We start from the raw sequence: 21,896 nt of genomic DNA, 5'->3' as shown, positions 1-21,896 counted from the left end.
AATTCAGTATTTTCTGTTCATATTTATATGATTTTTGAAATGATTTTGTGATTTAGGTCTTCCATTTCCATGATATTTGGTAAAACATATCAATTTTTGTCAACATATCATAGTTTCATCTCCAGATCTGTCATCCTGGTACATCATAGTCTATAGTATGCCACATATTATGCCATACACACCATAAAGGCATGGCACATACCACACACTGTTAAAGTTTCCAGCATACTACACACACTGTCAAAGTTCCCACACACTGTCAAAGTTCCCAGCATGCCATACACACTGTCAAAGTTTCTAGCATGCCATAATCACTGTCAAAGTTCCAAGCATGCTATACTCACTGTCAAAGTTCCCAGTGGTGCTATGCACTCTCTCAAAGTTCCCAGCATAATACACACACTGTCAAAGTTTCCAACATACTATACACACTTTCAAAATTCCCTGCATGTTATAATCACTGTCAAAGTTCCCAGCATGCTATACTCACTGTCAAAGTTCCCAGTAGTGCTATGCACACTCTCAAGTTCCCAGCATGTCATACACACTGTCAACGTTCCAAGCATGCCATACTCACTGTCAACGTTCCCAGCATGCCATACTGTCAAAGTTCCTAACATGCTATACACACTTTCAAAATTCCCTGCATGTTATAATCACTGTCAAAATTCCCAGCATGCCACACTTTCTCAGTGTTTTTGTTAAAGGCGGTAAGCAGGTAAATGTTACCAAGGGTTCCCCAGTCATTTTACCGAGGGTTCCCCTTGGTATATCAATGCAATCAGATTAGCAGACGGTAGAAATGCCAACAGGGTTAAGGTTAACACAATACTGTTACCATCAAAGCATAGACATTGTCAAAGTCTACAAGCTGCCGTACAGTATGAGTTCGTAAACAAATACACAATATACCAAACCACATACTTTTTCCAGAGTTACTGTAGAGAAGTCAACATTTCTGGACAGACAAGCTTTATCAGTACTTAATTATATTTTATTCATTTGCAACACTAGATTTGTCTATTTTAAACTATTAGAAATTAATTTACAGAAATGTAAAGCAGACATACCCATCATTTCTGAAAGAAAAATCACTTTTTAGCCTCAGAACTACTTCATGACTTCAATTGTGAAGTTTGTTGATAAATTCAAACATATGTCAAAACCATGTTGAAACAATAATGAAAGAATTTCATGATTTGATATTGTGATGTCAGCTTATAGGTAAACAAGCCTAGGGAATTTTACAAAGCATTGAGTGATATTTTGAGTACCAATATTGCTGTTTCTTTACAGAACAAATGCTTAATGCTTTCTTGCTTTACAGTTGTGTAAAGTCAGTTTTGTCAGGTTTTCCCTTCAGTGGTCATGGATCACAATAGGAAAAACTATTTTCAATTAAATGAGATTTGGCAGGCTTCACAAGATGTGCTATTTCAGTCATGCAGAGGACGTGTTAACATTAACTCCATCACAATATTATTCCTTTTAAAATGATCATTATTTCAGAACTTGCCCTGGAGATACTATAGTATACAAATGTAAGTAAATAAATCCACACAATTACAGACATGTGTTTAAAACAGGTGCAGAGTCAAGATGACTAGGGCTATATTCCAATAATTCTATCAGGATTAGTTTGTCAGACTTATATCAGTTACTAAAATTACCAGATTTGTGTTCTGACCATCACTGCCTGTCCTTATCCCGCTGAGAGAAATCTGGAATGTATTTTTTCATCACAAAATAAAGCAAACTACAGGTTGTTCAACACTTAGTTTTATGAATTTCTGACCTTGTTTACCACCTTGTAATTTTACAGATTTGCTGAGGGGCATAGTTGTAGATTGTCTTTCAAACATAGTTACAGTCTGCTTGGACTGGACAGAAACAGCAATATTATCAAGGAAAGGTTTATGCAAATAAGTAGCTGAACTATTGAGACATTGCAGTTTATGCATGAAGTGCAGTGTCACTGTATAACTCATAATAAATGGTAAACCAATAATGCTTTATAAGATAGATCAAAGCTAGAGCCCATCACTTTGCATGTGTCTTTTTGTGCTTACTGTAGTATCCATTTACCGGCAGATAGTGACTGTGGACAGCGATATGTTGAATGATATCACTAGTCCGTGTTTCAATGCATAATTGTATGTACCATGTTTTCAGAATTCCAGCAGCTGATAACCAAATACAGGTTTAAATGATGATGTGCAATATGCAATGGATAATTTGAGTCAAAATTTTTCACTGGAATACATATACTTGTCCTACTTTAGTTTGATGTCTTATTGACATCTATCAGAAAAGAATTTATTTTACCATCTGATGCATTTGTCAGAGACTGGCTTCCTTGTACTTCATATTACATGTGACCACATATTACATGATTACATATTACACTTATAAATATTTTATAATTGTGTATTTTCGTGATTGTGTAATTTTGACCTGAAAATATTTTTCAACTGTAAAATATTCAAAATGAGATCAAAGAGAAGAGAGGTCAATAAAGTGGGTGATATAATTGATGTGGTTTTTATCTCATGATTACAATGTATATTTTCTCAATTTTGAAGGATATCAGCAAGGTATGTGACAGAGTCTGTGTCTGACTGGCAGATGAATTGATATTTAATTATCAAATCTTATCAACAATGGTGCATTTGTCACACAAAGTTCATAACCTAAGTGTAACTCAGACTGAATCCCCAAATAATCAAAAACTGTCCACATTCTTATCACTCACTGGTATTTGAACAGAGAGGTCAAATCTAGCAGTGGTTCCAACTTTGTTTTTACAAATAATGCACAAAAATCCCTACAGACAACACTTCAAATGTTTGTAATTGGAGGTTCCAAACATTGCAATGTTTATAAATAGCAATGCAATGATGCTAGAATTGTACCTTACAGAAAGATCTGTAAACTGTAATGCTGTAAACAGTACAATGTATTGCTGTAAACAGTACAATGTATTGCTGTAAACAGTACAATGAAGAAGAGACCAGTGTGTATATATAGAATATTCCCAGGCACTTGAAGGTGATAGGTGAAAGCAATGGAATGAGAAGTTACAAGTGTTTCAAATGGCAAACTACAAAGCCATGTCTACAATACTTACATGTACCTGATTATGTTATTAAATGGAAGTTTTAACCTTGATTATATTTTTATTTTTATTCTTGAAAACAAGTACACATTCTCTGTCGTCTGCTTGAAGTATGCGGAAATGCAAAGTAATCGCCATACCAACATAATGCAGTGTGTACTGTATGTAATGTTACTGTTGACAGATGGGTTCTTATTTGGACTGAAACTCATTTGTCAACAATAGCATTAGACATCTACACCCACACAGGTCATGTTAACAAGTTGAAGACAAGGCACTCTGATATGACTTGGGGAGAAAGAAAAGACAAGAAACTGTATTTCATGAAAACAAACAAAAATCAGGAAAATACACCAAAAAAATTACAGCTGACGGAGCTTTTGTAGAAATCAGATAACACACTAAAACTTGTGTAAGATACAAACACTACAATGACAGAACCTTTTGTTCAAGGACTCTCAACATTTGGTTCTTCAAGATCTGACTTCTCAGGAGTGACTTCCACTGTCACAGTTTCTTGTTCCTCAAGATGATCTTTCCTGTGAGTGATTCCATCAATCTCTGCTTCTTCAATCTGCTCCTTGCCGTCTACATTATTGTCATAGACATGGACAAATGCAGTGTTGTCTATTCCATCTTCATCTTTGACGACATCCATGGTTTCGTAGTTATTGCTCTGCTTAGACTGGTTGGAATCCACACCATTGGCAGCTGTTTTGCTTGTTACTATCAACAAAGGAAGTTTGGTTGATATTACAAGTAGTAAACAGTTTAAACTCAATTGCAAATAACTTAATGCATAGCAGATAGTGACTGACTGGCAGTGTCTATCAATGGTGTGACTGACTGGCAGTGTCTATCAATGGTGACTGACTGGCAGTGTCTATCAATGGTGACTGACTGGCAAAGATCTACATGTATATCTCAAAAGAATATTTCTCACCAGCTTCATTGCTTTCAGAGTAGGAGTATTTCATTCAGAGATGTACATTTTAAACATTTTAAAATTTATGTGGATTTTTAGACTCTTAGGATCAGTTCGTATATTTTTTAATCAAGGGTCAATCTAAACGTTATTTTTCTTAAAAACCCAACAGCACATCTGTTTCAATTGTCTTTATATTTGCTTTTAGTTTAATATCTGTGCAATGATACAGCGTTTCAATTCATATTGTTATAAATAGCTGTACATTGTACAAGTGTTGATATTTTACCTACTTTTGTTTTGCATACTTTCATTTTCTTTATGTTGTAGAGTGCTTTGTAAAAGCCAGAGATGAACTTCTGATTTTCCAAAAAAGTGTAGTGATAAACTGTATAGTGATGTATCTGTATAATGTTTGTTGCTGGCCCACTGACTCTTTAACTCTGTTAATTCATATGAACCACACTGTGTGAGTATGGGTTGTAGAGAACAATAACTTTTACTTTCAACAAGTACATATCATTTTAACCATATCTCAAATTTTCTTAGGATGAGGAAAATGAAAGTAAACAAAATCACATACCTGCTACAAGGGTTAGTTCTGTTTCACCATGTTGTTTGTCAGTATCCTTCTTCAAAGACATTTTCTTCTGATACCTACGTGCACAACATAGCGCAAGGCACAGAATCAGTGTGACAGCGATGATGCCAAACAATGTCACACTAAGAGTTATCCTCAATGTAATATTGTCAAATTCATCACAGGTTTCACCTTTATAGCTCCATGCACATGTACAAACAAAACCATCTTCACCTTCAAGTTCTTCACAGATGCCTTCATTTTCACATGGATTTGGTCTGCAATAATCGATTTCTTCACAACTTTCTCCTCTGAAACCCTCCTGACAGTCACAAGTATACCCATTGGGTCCAAATAATCCAAATGTTACACTACAGTTAGCATTATTGAAGCATGGTTGTGATGCACATAGATCATTATAGTTACAAGTTTCACCAATGTAGCCAACAGGACAGTCACAAACAAAGGAATCATCAATTTCATCACAAACTCCGCCATTCTCACAAGGACTAAGATCACAAGGAGCACTTTCTTCACAGTTGTCACCGCGGTAACCAACAGGGCATACACAAGTATAGGCATCATCACCATCAACACAAGTAGCACTATTGAGGCAGGGATCATGAAAACAATTATCATATTCCTCACAATGGTCGCCATGATATTCTGGCAAACAGACACAGATGAAATCACCGATCAGGTCCTCACAGCTAGCACCATTCTCACAAGGATTACTTGCACAAAGACTTGAGTACTGACAAAATTCACCCCAGTAATCATCTGAGCACAGACATGTAACGGAGCGTGTACCATCCTGGCATACTGCATCATTAAAACATGGATTGACAGCACAGTCATCTACCTCCTGACATGTGTTATTGCTAGCTATATACTCCTCTCCAGCCTCACAGGTACATTCATAGTGGCGCCATAGATCAGTACATTGCCTGGGAGCAGTGCAGGTATCATTCATGCAGACATTAGAAGTACAATTTTGAGTAACACCACTTGATGGCATAGCTACGATACCACCAGTTGTGCTTTCAAATCCAAGATACATGCCATCAATACGTGGATCATTCAGACATCCAACAAAGTTTTCACCAGGTACCACCGATGAAGACTGAACCATTGCACCAATGATTAGACTGTCTTTGTCAACCTCAAGCTCTCTAAATGTGCCAGCATTGCTCTTTGCAGTATGACAAGCATCACCACCATTATCAAGGTGAACCATAATAACATTACGCTGTCTCAACAGATGAACACTGTGCCATACACCATCATCAACCTTGACATTTTCCAAAACCAACCTCTGCTCACCCTCACCGATATCATAAAAGACATTAACCATACCATCGACCAGTCCAACATGAATATATTCCACACCTTCTCTTGTCTCAGGTGATGAGATATGCCAGATTGTACCACGTGTCTCACGAGTCCTAAACATAATTTTGTAGTCAGAAGTGCGAGCTACCATCTGTGGACCATTATCCAACCCATACATCACATAACTGTCTGCAGCAAAGTCATAAGGTGGTGTCAGTTCTTCACAGGTTGGCCCATGGTAACCAGCATCACAAAGACAATAAACAGAGTCCATATCAGCCATACAGGTTCCATGAATACACAAAGGTTCTGGATTAGTCTGGCCATCAACAAAGCAGCTTGTATCAGTCAACTGGCATCTGTGATCCGTGTTCATATGCATGGCTGGCATTCCTAGATCATAAACTTTGTTGTCCTGCATGAGATTACGCACACAGCCGCTAAAACTTTCCATGACATCAACACCCATGTTTGGTGGATATACAAAGCCATCATCCTGTGCAACTCCTCCAACTTGCAGTGGTGTGTTCAGATTGAGGACGCTGGACAAATAAGGAAGATATAATTGAAATCACTTGTGCTCAAGAAACAAGTTTGTCAGTTTTCAAGTAGGCAAGCAATTTTAAAATTTGATATTTTTCTGATTGCAGATTTAAAACAATAATTTGTCTAGAGTATTTTGAGATTGTACCTTTTAAGTTTAATGCTACTTAATGAAAATTAGCAAAAATTTAGACTGAAAATGATTAGCGAGTTGTAGCAAAAGCTCCCTATAGGCCATTGAAAGAAATAATTGCTCCATGGATATTTTTGGGAAAGCTACAGAGGCAGAGAGCAAACATTTTTTTTGTATGTTTTACAAACCAGCAAACTCTCCCACTAGTTACATTGTTACTGATGACTTAGAGTCTAGATTTTACAAACTGTCCACAATAATAGAGGTATTATGTATTCTGGCAGTGTTGACAGAATAAAATCCGAACATTTCCAAATGCTCCCAGAAGAAAACAAGATACTGTAAAAATACGAAAAATACTTAATAAGCACAAGAAAAATTACAATGCTGAAGTAAATATTTAGTACCATTAAATTTGAAAACATTTTCAAATTGGTGAAAGTAGAAGCAGCAATTCTGAGGAACAGTTTGATTATTCTTCCTGGCCATAATTAAATTTATTCTCCATTTTAGTAAGTTTGTACATTGTACTTACTGAGATGCTCCAGGAATGCTTGCCATTGCTAAACATGATGATGTGTTTTCATTGCTGTATGTTGGGTATTCCTCAATATCTGATGTCATACAATAATCAATCATTAAAGTGATATCTTGTCCATTATGCTGCACATCAATTCTGTGCCATTTTCCATCATCTAGTCTAGGTGAGCCTGGAATATCTAGATGCAGTTCTCCTGATCCCAGATCAATATGAAGATTTATCATTCCATCTTTCAAGGCCATGGCGAGAAAATCCCCTGAGTTGGCTGAAACAGGTGTTGCTATTGGTCCATTGTACAGGAGTAAACCATTTGCAGACTGGGTTAGGAATTCTAAACTAGTATGTGATTCTGTGCAAGATACTAAGCTTTCATACATAGCATAGCCGTTACCTTGGAAACTTCTACTAATGTCCTGACATTGAGGTCCTGAGAATTGTGGTGGGCAGTGACACTGATAGCTCTGTCCAGTAGGCATACACTGACCACCATTGAAACAAGGATTAGGATCACATGAATGCAGTTGACAAACTGCAGACTGACAGACACACTGAAAAGTTGTATAGGTTGACACTGACAGTGAGAAGGATGCCATTCCAGAATCAATCAAGGCAGAATTTTCCCTGTCAAGAACCATCATGCTGGAACAACTACCACTGTCACAAATATTCTCATCCATACATTCATTAATATTAACCATAGCTATGTGAATACCAACTTCATTTTCAATCTGCAAAATACAAAAAACAATTTATGCTGTCAGATTTCACAATCAATTTGAGTTGTTTTGTGAAGACCTTCAAGGGCTTCACTTCCTGTTAAGTTTTGTTAAAATGTTTCCCAGATCAACAGAGACACCTAGGCCACTGAGTTCTGTAATAGTCAGCAAAAAATGCTCCACAGAGCTACATGTAGCAAGGCCACATAGTCTAAAATTCCTCTAATAGTCATGGCAAAAACGTTTATTTTTTATTAAGGCAACCAGAAATCTGACTTCGTAGTTTAAATTAATAGTTTACCCATCTTAATATTTACATAAATACCTCAGTAATTTTATTTAAAACTGCCAAGCTAACCAGTGCATGTGGGATTTCTTGCAATGAACAATATTCTGTATTCTGTTTTCAAGTAAGGCAGAATTTTCCTACTCTAAATTTAATGCGTCAAAGAATTTACTTATGATAAGAACTGATGAAAATTTAAAACTTACCATTTCTCTATGGGTTGCTACCTTGGCATCCAAACTTTCTGGTCTGTAACCTCTTACAAAGTATCGTAAATCTGTCCAAGGCATTCTCATTGGTCCAAATGATTTAGCTACACTAAACACTGTGACCTGACTTGATTCGATGGACATGATTTTGGCCAGACTTTCTGTAAAGTTTTGTAATTTGCTATTTGCCTCATTGTCAGGAATATTAATAAACTCTTCAGCAGTGATCTCAGACAAACGTAGTGATGCTGAATTGCGAATCACATCATCAAAAATGTAAATAACATCAATGAAGATGTGTGAGATTTGAGCTGGAAATGAAAGATCTTGCACAGTAACTTGTATTACGTAGGATCCTTCAGGAGTCTTGTCAATAATAGTTATAGCGCCAGTGCTGGAGTCAATCTGAAACATAATTAGTACAATCTTATATCACAATTTTGCTTTTCGAGAATGCTATGTCAACTGAAATTTAATAATATGAACTAAATATTTAATATCTTTCTTGGGAGTTAATGCAATTTTAAATTTATTGCAAAAGATTTACTATGTTCACTGTTCTCTGTCCTGTATGACACTAGCATCAAACTGTTAAAAGTGGATATGTATATCTTTTATTGCATATATATTGTTTATTTTCAATGATCATTTATCTGAAGAATTTATTTTACAGTTAAACAGTACTACAACTATCAGAATACTTCAATTTTAACAGGCTCCATGAATGGATGGCTAACAATTGTCTCTGATTTATATTAGGTTCAAAATGAAATGAGGTCACTATTCATTCACCTCAAATCAACTCCGCAAGACACATACTTTTTAGGCAAAAAGTTTGTTAATGGTGTTTGCAGAAATCAATATACAATAGGCACAATGATATTGTTGTGTTGTTTGCGATTTCTGTAAACATTGGTGTCAGGTCTCCAATTTTGAAACATTCCTAATATAACAGCAATAACAAACTGACTTACCTCAAAATAATCAGATCCATTTACAATATCATAGTATTTAGTACCACCGGTATCTTTGTCAGGAGCATATGCATAACCTATGACCCTTGACCCTCGACCTCCGTATTGATATGCAGTGATATGCTTTGTTCCCGCTGAGTGGGGAAATTCATTGTCGTCTCCAATTTCTATTGTTAAGGTACTTGTTGCTGATAATCCTTGCACATCACTGATGATTATTGGCATGTAGTAAAATTCTTGTTCTTCTCTGTCAAAGGTCACTCTACTTGTTATATTGGCTTCATCTTGTGAGAGAAATAAAATACTATGTGAAATGCTGTTTTTATTATGGAAAGCCAGTATACTTGTGTATGTCAGTAGTTGCATGACATTCATGGCCAACTAGTGTTGCTACCTTCATTAATTTTGCAAGAGTAGACAACTCACCAAAGCTCATATGACTTGACAACTACATTCATGATAACCATATAGTCATCAGGTATCAAAACAAAATTGAATATACTTGTATATATCATTTATTGACCATTGTATGAGCTAAAGAAATTGGAAGCTGATATATGCAGAAATCTTCAGATGGCAATCGACCTCAGCAGCTGATAGATCCCTGTTGTGATATTGACATACTATACACTGCAACCGTTTAATTTGTGATGAACTGTAAATAACAAATATTGAAAGCTGAATGATAAACAAGGTAATTTTGAAAAACTTCTTTACTGAATGCGTGAATGAGTCCATGATTGTCATTTGTAATTTACAAAAGGGAATGACTGTACCATATTTGAATCCAACCATATCAGTTGTTTTTGATCCTAATTATGCATGATTTCAGATTTCATCAATTTTAACAATCTTATGATCTTTTATCATTTATGCTAAATTTAAGATGAATCTGACCAGTATTTTTTGAAGAGTATTGGTAAAAATTGCCCTAAAATACAATATTGCATATATCACCACAATTTGAACTAATCTGATAAATATCATCCCCAGGAACCAGTATATTGAATTTCAAAGCAATCAAACAAGCAGATTCTGAAAAGGTTCATTTGTCTACCACAAATTACCCCCAAAATACAAAATATCACAATTTGAACCGATTTTACTGACATCATCTTTAGGAAACTGGATACACAAAATTTTAAAACAATCAGGTGGATCCTGATAAGAATATCTTTTCATCAAAAATGGTAAAAATTGCCTAATGAATTCGATATTGTGTATTTTGTCACAATTGGAACAAATCTGACTGTCGTCAACTGAAGCCATCAATACTAGTATACCAAATGTGAAAGCAAAAGACAAGTGCATATTGAAAAGATCATTGTACCAAGTAAAGCAAATTTTGCTCCAAAATACAATACGGCATGTTTTGTCAAAATTTGAAACATCTGGCTCAGGTCATGTCTACAGGAACCTGTATGCCTACAGTTATTTCAAAGTAATTGGAAAAGGGGATTCTTAGAAGTCAATTATTGATGGATAGATGGACGATAATGGACAATCAACCTATCTAACAAGCTAAACGTTGTTGACAGCAGAGCTAAAAAGAGTCTATTGTAAATACCTTTGAAAAAGTTAATTTGTTTCAACCTCTACCTTGTAGTTTGACCAAGTTAAACAACTTATTTTGCAATTAATGCTTGCTCATCTTAATAATGAGAAATAAACAGCAGTCATAAGACAAGCACAAACAGTACTTATTGCTTTGGTTGTTTGGCTTCATTGAGAAATCTATTATGTGTACTTGAGTAGTATCTGTATTTTCTTCATTTTCACAAATTCAAGTTTATTATTCTGAGTCATCAGTTGTATTTGACCAATCGCTGTGGCTGTACCATAAAGAGATGCTTGGCTGTCAATTATATCTGACCAATTGCTGTGGCTGTACCGTAAAGGGATGCTTGGCTATCAGTTATATCTGACCAATCCCTGTGGCTGTACCAAAAAGGGATGCTTAGCTGTCAGTTATATCTGACCAATCTCAGTGGTGGTTGATCAATCAGTTTCTTCTCAACAGATTTTATAGAGTTATGATGGTTTTCCAGGCTATGAATTATTGAATATGCAGAATATAGTGTTTTGATTACCAAGGTGATAAAATGTAAGGGGTTGTCACAATTGTCTAGTTTACTTACTTCCCACTTGTTCCAATGTGAAATAGTCCATAATGTCTGATGAATTATCCACAGTATATGTAAATGGCTGAGCACCATTGGCCACTATATCGACATCAACTGCACTTATCAACACAACATGCACTGGTGCTGCAACGTTTTCAGGAACTGTTGGACGATAATCTTCAGCAAACATCGGTGCATTGTCGTTAACATCATCCACATCAACAATGAAATATGCAGTGTCTGATAACTGGGGTTGTCCTGAAGTAAAAGAAGTGCCAAGAAATTGAATCATAAAACTGGTAATATGTATTCAAGAAATACTTCAATTATTTATATTGGTCTCAGTGTGTGATATGCATATTTGTGTGTTAATTTTTTACATGTCTTTACATGCCAGAGTGGAAAAGATTTTTTAAAATTTCCTTGCTTTCAAATGCTTCATTTCTCTTCATAAGAAAGTCTGCAATGTCACTGTTGGTGAAAATCAAGTTACAATAAATTTCCTTTGCAAAAATCAGATGGATTCAATGTCAAGTAATCTTGTATACTGATCACAAAAAATACCTTGGTCATGAACCACAACTGTTATGTTATGCTGATCCATTCTCTCTCTATCCAGCACACCAACCACTGACACTGTACCATTGTGTTCATCAATATGGAAAAGACCCATGGGATCTGTAGCTTGCTCTATGGAATACCTACACAGTGATTATATTGTTATTTCAATTTAGTAATTCATGTCTTGATGATGAAATATGTACAATTGTATGGATCAATATTATATGTGAGAAATAAAAACAAACTTATCTAAAGAAAATTAGGAATGTCTTCTTGGAAAGATTGAAAGTCACTGTTTATTTACATTTTTGACTGACTGCATGATAGTCACTGGGGAAATAATATACTTGACCTTAAAAGAGAAAAACATCAAAATATCCTCATCAATCTGATATAATTGTTGCACTACTTTTTCTCTATACAAGTCCAACAAAATTTGGTTTCCCGTAAATGCCTGTCACAGTGTGCATTTCTAATGGAGTCAATGAACCTTAGATATGTCATGCAAATGAAATGAATATTGTTGTGTAGTAAGATATTTACATCAGATGATCTTCATCAGCATCAGTTGCTATGACGTTACCAATCGATGTTCCCATAGCAAGATCCTCTGCACATCGCTCTCGGTATACAGATTGACTAAATTCTGGTTGATTTTCATTTACATCCTCGATGATAATCATAAGCATTGCCTCATTGCTATGGACACCATCACTAACATGTAATGTCAAGTTGTACTCCTTTGGTTGCCATGGGTTTTCATAGTCTATATGCTGGGAGAGGCAAGGAATGTAACCGATGATAAATTGTGAGCGTTATCCTGGCATAGATCGCATTGATGGATAGTAAATTCTTCCTTACAGCTTAGCCAAGGAATTAAATATTAACAATGTTAATGTAGAGCAACCTTATGGAATATTTGGTCCACATGTCATGGTCTGCTCTTCCCATTCCAATCGTTCCGTCAAATTATATAGATCGTTTTATTGGTTGACTGATTGGAACTTGATTGATTTATTGATTGATTGATTGATTGATTGATTGGTCGATTGATTGATTGAATATGAGTAGATCACTAAAATTTGTTCTAATTCCGATACTCTCCCTACTCACCTCCTGAACCATGATAACTGCTTGGTTTACTGATGTATTATTGATAGAAAATGTATCATTTTCATTTCCATCAATGATATCAAATGTCAACACGTCATTTGCATCCATGTCACTGGCTCTAACCATGTAGACTGGTGCACCAATTTCAGTATTCTCATTGACAGTTGTAAAGTACCAATGATGTGAAAACATTGGAGGGTTGTCATTCTTGTCCATTATAGCAATTGTTACAGTTGCAGTTCCTAAAATGATAAAATGCCATCACTCTGTGAGGAATAAAACACCATTGTAATATTCCTTAACTCTTATAAAAACGATTTATTCACGTAATACGAAAATTTAATTGATGATATGAGCGGTAGAGCTTGCGAAACTAGTAAGATGAAATCACAAATCTATGTTCAGATGGTTTGAGTGGTGGTTTTGTCACTTCCAATGATTTCCATGTTGATCGAGATATCGATCTCCTCGTAATTTCATCAAAATTACTTTTTCATTTTATAGCCATGACTTTGATAAATGAAATTAGATGTACTGGGCCGGAGAACAAAGCATAAAAGATCCTCACATTCTAAGCAAGCAAAGAACGCAATCCTGACAGCATATAGCAAAGATAGCATATCGGTGTGCTACCTCCATGATAATACTATGTATGTTCTTCTCAAGAAATTACCTAAATCTTTCTGAGACAACGTGAGTGCATGTGGCTGAAATTACCAGCAGCTTGTCAACAGATGTAGTATCATTTGTTACAGGATTTACTATGCGCATTTTTTTAATAAATTCATTGACCGATGTGACAGTGGACAATTCATAGACAATCTGACAATGAACAAATGAAACAATACGAAATCGACCGATCAAAGACAAAGTTGCAAGTCATCTCTCGGCGGCCTCAGAATGGATGGATAAAGGTCACACTGCTGCTGACTGACTCAACTGTCCACATGATCAAGGTGTGATGATTTGGTAAGATAATGAAATGTTACGTAATCACTGATTCTAACTTGTGTAAGTTGTAATGATCTTGGAAGTTTGTGCGTGATGATAATGGATTATTAATAAGTGTATATCAAGCCGCTTTTACTTCACAGTTGGTAGCTGTAGGATGATTTAAATACACTGAGAAACATGAATCGCTATTTGACAAAATAAACAAGGTTGTCGAAATTGTTATCTGGCATTTCCATTATTTTTGAACACATCTGTTTTTGAAAATGCCTTTTTATCGCAGTAATAAATAACTTTATCGATGCCTTCAACAGCTTTCTTTTTAGCTCGTGTTTGGTATGCGTATAAATACCAAAAAGAGATTATATGGTGAGTCGGTAGCGTCTGTATGTCTGTATGTTTTAGTCATATTCTCATAGCCTCGTTGCTTCACATTCTGAGGACAGGACTGCAAACGGGTGCGTAGTCAGGATAAATAAAAACAGATTTTGCCCAATACCTATGTGTTCAGCTCCATCTTTGGCTTCGACCACAATTTCGTACATTGGTCCAGACTCACGGTCCAACTCATCAACCATGGTTGTGATTTCACTTGTGATGGGATCGATGAAAAATATTTCATCAGAGTTATTCCAAACGGCATTGTGTGTTATCCTGTACTGGATAACTGCATTTTGACCAACGTTTATGTCATCCGGGTCTTCCGCCATGACTCGAATAACACTTGTACCTGTGATAGTAGACTTGATGAGTCAATTGGAAATATGAAGGCCACGATACATGTCACATGTATCGCCTTCAATATAATTTCACAATACCAAACTAGCAAATAGCAAGACTGACAAAGAAGATAAAATTTACAGCTATTTGCGACACTGGAAATAATTCCTACATGATTGCTCTAACGATATCAAATACCAAGCAAGTATGTTGCTCTTACCTACAGACGAACCTTCGGTAACCATGGCAAAATAAGGTTCATGAGGGAAAATGGGTCCATTATCATTTACGTCATCTAATTCAATGACAATGTTACTGAAACCAGATTCCCCAAGCCCATCATGGTCAGTTGCTACGGCAACGAGAAGATAGCGTGGTATTTCTTCTCTGTCAAGCGGTTTTATGGCTTCGATTGCTCCCGTTCTTGGATCAATACTGAAGTAATGATCAGCAGTGTCCTGCAGGCTATACCAGATATCTGTGTCACCATCAGGATCGAGGGCAGATACCTGAAATTTGTGTTACAACAAACATAACTAAATGTAATGTTCTGTGTAATCTTTGTCCTTTGCTAGAAAGTGAACACTTACTGCTAAAATGTTTTCCACACTCCCCGACGACTTAGCATTTGTAAAATTTACCTGCAAACTTATCTTCTTGGCGATTTCCGCTAAGTAATTATGACACTTGCCGGGTCAATCTTCTGTTTTGAATACCAGTATAAAGAATATACCTAGTTATTGTACTTTAGTTTGGGTCAAGAATGCAGGCGGCAAAGTGACACAGTGTCAATCAGAAAGATAGCGTCCGAGTCGGGCAAACAACATCAATATACCCATGGATAGCTGTTATGGAGTAATTTTGTTTAATAACCAATCCAAATACCCTTTACTTTACCGTTCGTTTGCATGATGATCATTTAAGTGTGGTGTACCTTTTAACCCCATATTCTCACCTAACAACAAGTTGGCATTTGTGATTCTCGATACCGTCAATAGCTTAACTATTACATTTCGGCTTTATATTCGTATAGATACTATGTCTGCTGGCACCTAGCTCTGCTTGAACCGTTGAAATGAAATAACGAATCCTGCTCTCCAGCATTACATACCGTCATAACATGTACAGGTACATTAATATCTTCCTCCATTATTCTGCCGATGTACAGGTCTCTATCAAAGACTGGCGCTGTACCTGTCACCATGGTTACTGTACAGGCAACCAATAGTAATACTATCGACTCTCTGATCCTCAACATCTTCTACTGATGTGTGGACTTGGTCATGGAATTTCTGGATTGTATTTGCAATGTTCAACCTTGAACGATGAAAGAAGATATTATGCCCATCTCTCTCTCTCTCTCTCTCTCTCTCTCTCTCTCTCTCTCTCTCTCTCTCTCAATACCTTTTATAGATATTGAATATTTAATTTCATGTTGTTCTGAAGAAAGTGGGCACTTGGTTTGCAACTAACATCGTCATTATTTTAACGATAAATGACTAATGTTCAAATGATTGATAAAATTTAATACGCTTAAAAACATAATGAACAAAAACTATAACAGCCTTCTATTTCCAAACTGATTTTGGCCTTCACATTTAGTACGGTCCACAGTAACAGCTAATCGCTTGTCTCATTCGATTATCGCTTATATAAGCATTGCGAGAGTTGTATCTCTATAAACAATCGGAAATGGCATTTTCCAATGTGACAACGATTGTGGTTACAGTGTACAGATTAACAAGGCGTTACTAATGTGGTGCAATATTTGCAAGCCGCAAACGATAAGGCACTTTCAAAGTTCCCAAAGGAAACATTATCGATAATTGTGTTTTCTTGAACATTGTCAAAAGGAGGGTAAGATTCAATGCCACAGAGACACTGCGCTTACTAGTAACGGCAGACATTATCAGTCGTCAAGTAACGATGGAATTCCATTTGTCATGTGTATAAAAAGTAACGTTGCCAAACGCAGGTTCACTTAATCCTTGAGGAATAGTGATGATAAGCATCTTCCAATTTATTACTTTCCGTAATTACTCGCCTTAATTGAAAAAATTTCAGACTAGCAGTTTACACAAGTGTCTAAGCGTTTCGAGATAGAGGCTGATAGAGGTGGGCACGGTGAACAGAGAGAGGTCACCACAAAACGAAATCATAGTAACCACACTGGACATCAGTCTTGAAACAATACACATTGGTAGCCTTAAGCAGGGCACGATAAACAATATTAGAAAAAAGAGACACTTTGAGGAATGACTGTCACTGACATAACATACACCAAATGATAAGGCGGGCGAATCGTCAAGATCGAGTTGATTTGAATTGTCTGTTAATATGAAGTAAAGTATCACAGAAATCGTGAAGCTTCTCTATCATCAGATTTGATGACGCTACCAAGCGGTTTCCAGATCGTGTCGTTAGTCATATGCCGATCTTTTAAGAATTTCCATTCTTGGCGTCATTTAGAAAGTCAAAAGATTGTTTTATAATGGCCATAATTATTCCCGACTTCCTAACTGGAGCAACCTAGATATCAGGGTCTATAATCTCAGAAACGACACATAATGCAATTACTTATCATAAAAGTGTTGCCCCTTAGCTCAACATGGTTCAGGTCGCCATACGTACATTGGACTCTGGGATAATCGGTCAGTGATAATATATTATGTACACATATTTTTAGACAAATATATATTTCACGAGATAAATAGATATTTATTTCACCCATCGTTTGACATTTTCTTCGTGTTATAAATAATTGCTACTTGACAGTCAGCATTTCATTGGAAATATATTATTTGTCAATTAAATGACGTCATTTGTTTTGAAATACTACGTCATCGAAGCAGGTAGTTTATAGTGTTTTCGCTGCTATGATTTTAAGTGAATAAACAAGCGACTCGAAGACACTGTGGTAGTATATGAAAGCTAATACTAACAGCTATGAACATAAACACAGACAGCTACACGTGTTGGTCATTGAGGGCAGAGTATGCTTAATGGCGATGTACTGAACAGAGATACCTGTATTCCTAGCGATGGGAAGTGACTGATGTTGATGCTAGCGGAGGATTGACAGTGCACGATGTTGTTTAGATCTCAAATTGCTTGAATTATGGAAAACAATTTTACGTTAGAGTTTGTTTCCAGGTGATTGTCGTAATACACAAATCGTACAATCAACTAGACTGAGCAAGAGTCACTAGATGAGTCAGTCTAAATAAGCACGAATTGAGCTTAAGATAATTTTTTGTATTTCTTAGATTTCTGACTCGTGATCAAGCGATATTGGAAACGCGTCTGACCTTTGTCCTGTGTGCCAAAATTTGGTTACACCATGAGAGTGTCAGCTCTCACGTGCATCTTGTCATACAGTATCTGTACTATTAAGGGGCCACTGGAAGTATCAATAAAGGCCCATCTTATCTCAGATTTTAAATAATCAAACATGAATAATATTATCAAAATGAAATAAAGCAACGAACTTGAGTCTGCAATGAAAACACGTCCAAACATTTGTTGAATTGGATGTAATTGTCAGTGCTTGTGTATTTCTTGCTGAGCTGTGTAGCAATCCAAGACAATTCAAGTGCAATGTTTTGTACCTAGAAATCTATATTATGAAATCTGGTGTTTGTTTTTTTCTTCTTTTCAAACAAATTTAACCTGTATAAAATATAATGAGGATGCCTATCGAACGTTTTAATGGTACTGACGATATTGCATGGTAGGCATTAGTGTTATTAGCATGATCCATCTCGACGTCTTTCGGCTTTCGCCCATACTCCGACGAAGGCCGAAAGACGTCGAGATGCTAGACTAGTTACGCAGTACCTATTAGGAAAGCCGTCGCTGTCATGTTCACCAGTATTCAAATGAGAAACGATAACAGTACATTACATCGGCAGTGAAACTTCAACATACAAGCGGCAAGTTGGAAAGAACTTGAAATCCTACTTAGATGACAGAATGTAGATTTAAATGCAAATTATGACATTTTACTTTTACATCGAACGTTGTCAATAAAACAATCAATCAACGGTCACCTGAACTTTTTGTCAAACTGTCTTCTCATAATAAGTTTCAAAAAACAAAAGAACAAGCACTATACATGTATGAAACAACCGTCATTCCCATCAGCAATATTCAATAAGAATATCTACAGTTGTGAATATTGCTGCTGAAATATCTCGATAACACAACATTTTCTTCAGATCAGATGTCGATTTTTCCTTACACTAAAATTATTTAAATGTATCATTGTCGACGCCTATGGGACAACCTATTTATGCACCATTCATTAATATAGTATTTCATTCTTACAGCGAAAGTTACTTTATCTAAATCCTGTTAAATACATGCCGAGTTATCTCACCTGCCTTGGTTCATATCGAGATGGAATTGTGTAGGTGACAATCACCCTTGGCTCCGTTTCCAAAGAATGTGTTACTTAAGATTATCTGACAGTACTTTAGCGACTCACCAAATACAAGTTAGCTGAATCTATATCGTTTTCTATGTTCTGAGTGATGTAACAGCGATTCTTCACGTACTAAAACTGTACACATACTCTGGATAGTCTGTCTCACGGGCGAAGTATTCCGCAATTTTTTACCATGATTCCTTTCAAAATTCAAGGGTTTATTTGCGATGAAAGATCCACAGATATACCCATCTCATCTTATATAAACTTCTGTGCATTTTACTCTGCGCAAACGAAATCTTGTAAATTTTCCTAGGAAATGGTTCATTAATTGCCACCATGCGAGCACGTGCAGAAAGCACACTGTTTATATAAATGTAGTTTTAAGAAATGTTGATTAAGAACATATATCGTAAGGAGATTGGGAATACAGAAAAAAAAATCCCTATCAGTGTTCCAGATCGTAGTCTTGTTACATCGAAGAGAAAGAGCTTACGTAATAAGGACTGATAAAATATAACAACCGTAATTTAACAATGACCTTAGTTTGACTGAAGATGACATCTTCAAAAACGAGCCAATTAGACATTACTCTCTCTTAAATTTGATTTCGTATAAAATGTTCCGAGGCCTAACTCGAATATAAGTATTCAGAGTTGTTTTCTATTCATAGCCAGTTACATTGTAAAAAGCCCTACATGTGTAATGCAGATTTACGAATGAGGATTTCAACTGAAAACTGTTCTTTCCGGAAATCCTCGTCTTCGGTCGATGGTGTAGTGGCGATACAACACTCCAGACTTTTTTATTCTAATGCTATATGAGCATGGGCACACGGGATGAGCTGTCATCTTCTTGTAACTGGAAATTATTTTGTTAAAGGAAGTGTCGCTGACGGTGCAAACTTAAACCTAAGTTTTAGAAATGTTACTGTTTAGCGAGACTGTAACATTGTTGATGATATCTTTGTTGTGTAAGGCATTGTCGGGAGATCTCTGCGCAAGAATCACTTTGATCAATACACCAGCCTTCGCTGTAGCTGACCAGGATATTTCATTCCATGTGTTCCTTATAATCAGGAATCCAACTACAAACGTTCCTTTATCGTTAAATGTTCCTGTTTACCATAACTTTGCGACTTTTCATGTACATGTGCGTTATCTAAAAATTGCAAACAAAGAATGACCTCTGTCTGTTCTCCCTGTCATTCAAATCCAAAATTTTCTCTGCTGCCAGCATCCCTAAGGAGTCTCTTCTAGACAAACTTAAAGAACGGATCCGTACAGGTTCGTAAAATATCGTACTTACCCGATAAACTCCTGTGTACGTCCAACTTCCAGTTACAGAACTCTGAGGCAGCCGGTATCAACTGGGTGTGATCAACACTAACAGAGAATACTGCCTCTCAAGAAGAAGCTCACGTAACAATGGTAGTTTACTCAAAACATTAAAGGACGAAATCTGCACTGTCCTATCAGTAGATCACAGGAATATGAATAGTTTTATTTGTTCTGAGGCCAACGTATTATGAACTAGGAGATAAACCCGATCAAACTCAGCTAAGAAGAGGTCGAAGGTCGGATTTAGCAAACATTTTTCTTCGGTTTGAGTTGTTTGATTGCATATCGAAAGACCATAGCAACTTGTGATGAGTCTGTTTTCGATTTGAGTCATCGATTTCTTAGATTAAACGTTAACTCCACCCATGATTGTCTTAAGATTTCTGTAACAATAGCAAAACGGTCTTACATTTTGTTCACTCTAGCTACATTACAGTCGTACAGATTAAAAGTCCCGTTGTACATTGGGTATTTACTTGGCGTATTTCCTCTCTTTTTACATCAGGATGGATAGATTTCTACGGAAAGAACGTTTTTAAAATATAGTTCTGTTCCAAAGTAACCCAGTGACGGCAAGTGAACTCGCCATGTCCAAATAGCTGTAAATAAACAAAGCAAATAAAAAAACAAGAAAGTCGAAAAGACAGAAATTGATGAAAAACGAACTTGATAATCTTTATACAAGTCACATCGCCCCCATGTGTCATGTACAAAAAGTTACATCGTCTGCCACGAAAAAACAGACAACTTGCCCTCCTATCATAAACTCAATTCATCAGTTATTATCGCCAGGAGTGGGCCCACATAATACGACGGGGGATCTTATACAGCTCAGTGTTGGGGTCACTTGATTTTCAAAAATGCCCATCCAATCTGGAGACCTTGTTTCGATGTACAAATGTGTTCCGGGAAATAAAGATGATTCTCTGCACGTTTTCATTCTCTAAAGTCAATTTTCTATGGTCCCTGACTACAAGTTTATTAACACCTTGCCTTGGCGAGTCTGTAAAGGCTCGTGCTGCCATGAATTGTGCCAGCAGAATGGAAATGACTGGCTCTATAGCAGACTTTGGCTGACGTAAGGCGTCCTAGCCAAATGTGCACGGTAGCTATAGATGTCAGTTGAAGCCGTGTCATTTGTTCCAAAAGTTCATTCTGTTAATGACTTTGATATCACCGATAGATCACTAACCACTTACCTGAAATAGTTATTAAATGACTTTGATATCACCCATAGATCTGACTAACCACTTACCTGAAATAGTTATTAAAGGATCTTGATATCACCGATAGATCACTAACTACTTA

At 36.3% G+C, this 21,896-nt stretch overlaps 2 protein-coding genes across 3 annotated transcripts in view; one reads left to right on the top strand and one right to left on the bottom strand.

Annotated features, from left to right (window-relative positions):
* LOC139141726 (transmembrane protein 135-like) overlaps positions 1-21,896 on the top strand; it is a 151,835-nt gene that overhangs the window by 106,800 nt on the left and 23,139 nt on the right. The gene's annotated exons all lie outside the window — the stretch shown is intronic.
* LOC139141725 (putative neural-cadherin 2) lies at positions 973-20,713 on the bottom strand. Its single transcript, XM_070711338.1, has 13 exons — positions 20,557-20,713; positions 15,934-16,139; positions 15,043-15,331; positions 14,602-14,832; positions 13,152-13,393; positions 12,582-12,811; positions 12,042-12,178; positions 11,493-11,735; positions 9,355-9,638; positions 8,378-8,785; positions 7,164-7,897; positions 4,624-6,494; positions 973-3,841 (listed from the first exon to the last, which is right to left on the bottom strand). Exons 2-13 carry the CDS (start codon positions 16,078-16,080, stop codon positions 3,564-3,566), a joined length of 5,094 nt encoding a protein of 1,697 aa, XP_070567439.1. The 5' UTR covers positions 16,081-16,139; positions 20,557-20,713; the 3' UTR covers positions 973-3,563.

The sequence above is a fragment of the Ptychodera flava genome, chromosome 10 (assembly GCF_041260155.1).
Source record: "Ptychodera flava strain L36383 chromosome 10, AS_Pfla_20210202, whole genome shotgun sequence".
NCBI lineage: Eukaryota > Metazoa > Hemichordata > Enteropneusta > Ptychoderidae > Ptychodera > Ptychodera flava.
The sequence above is the reverse complement of the archived record's forward strand: the minus strand, read 5'-3'. Positions and strand labels throughout refer to the sequence as shown.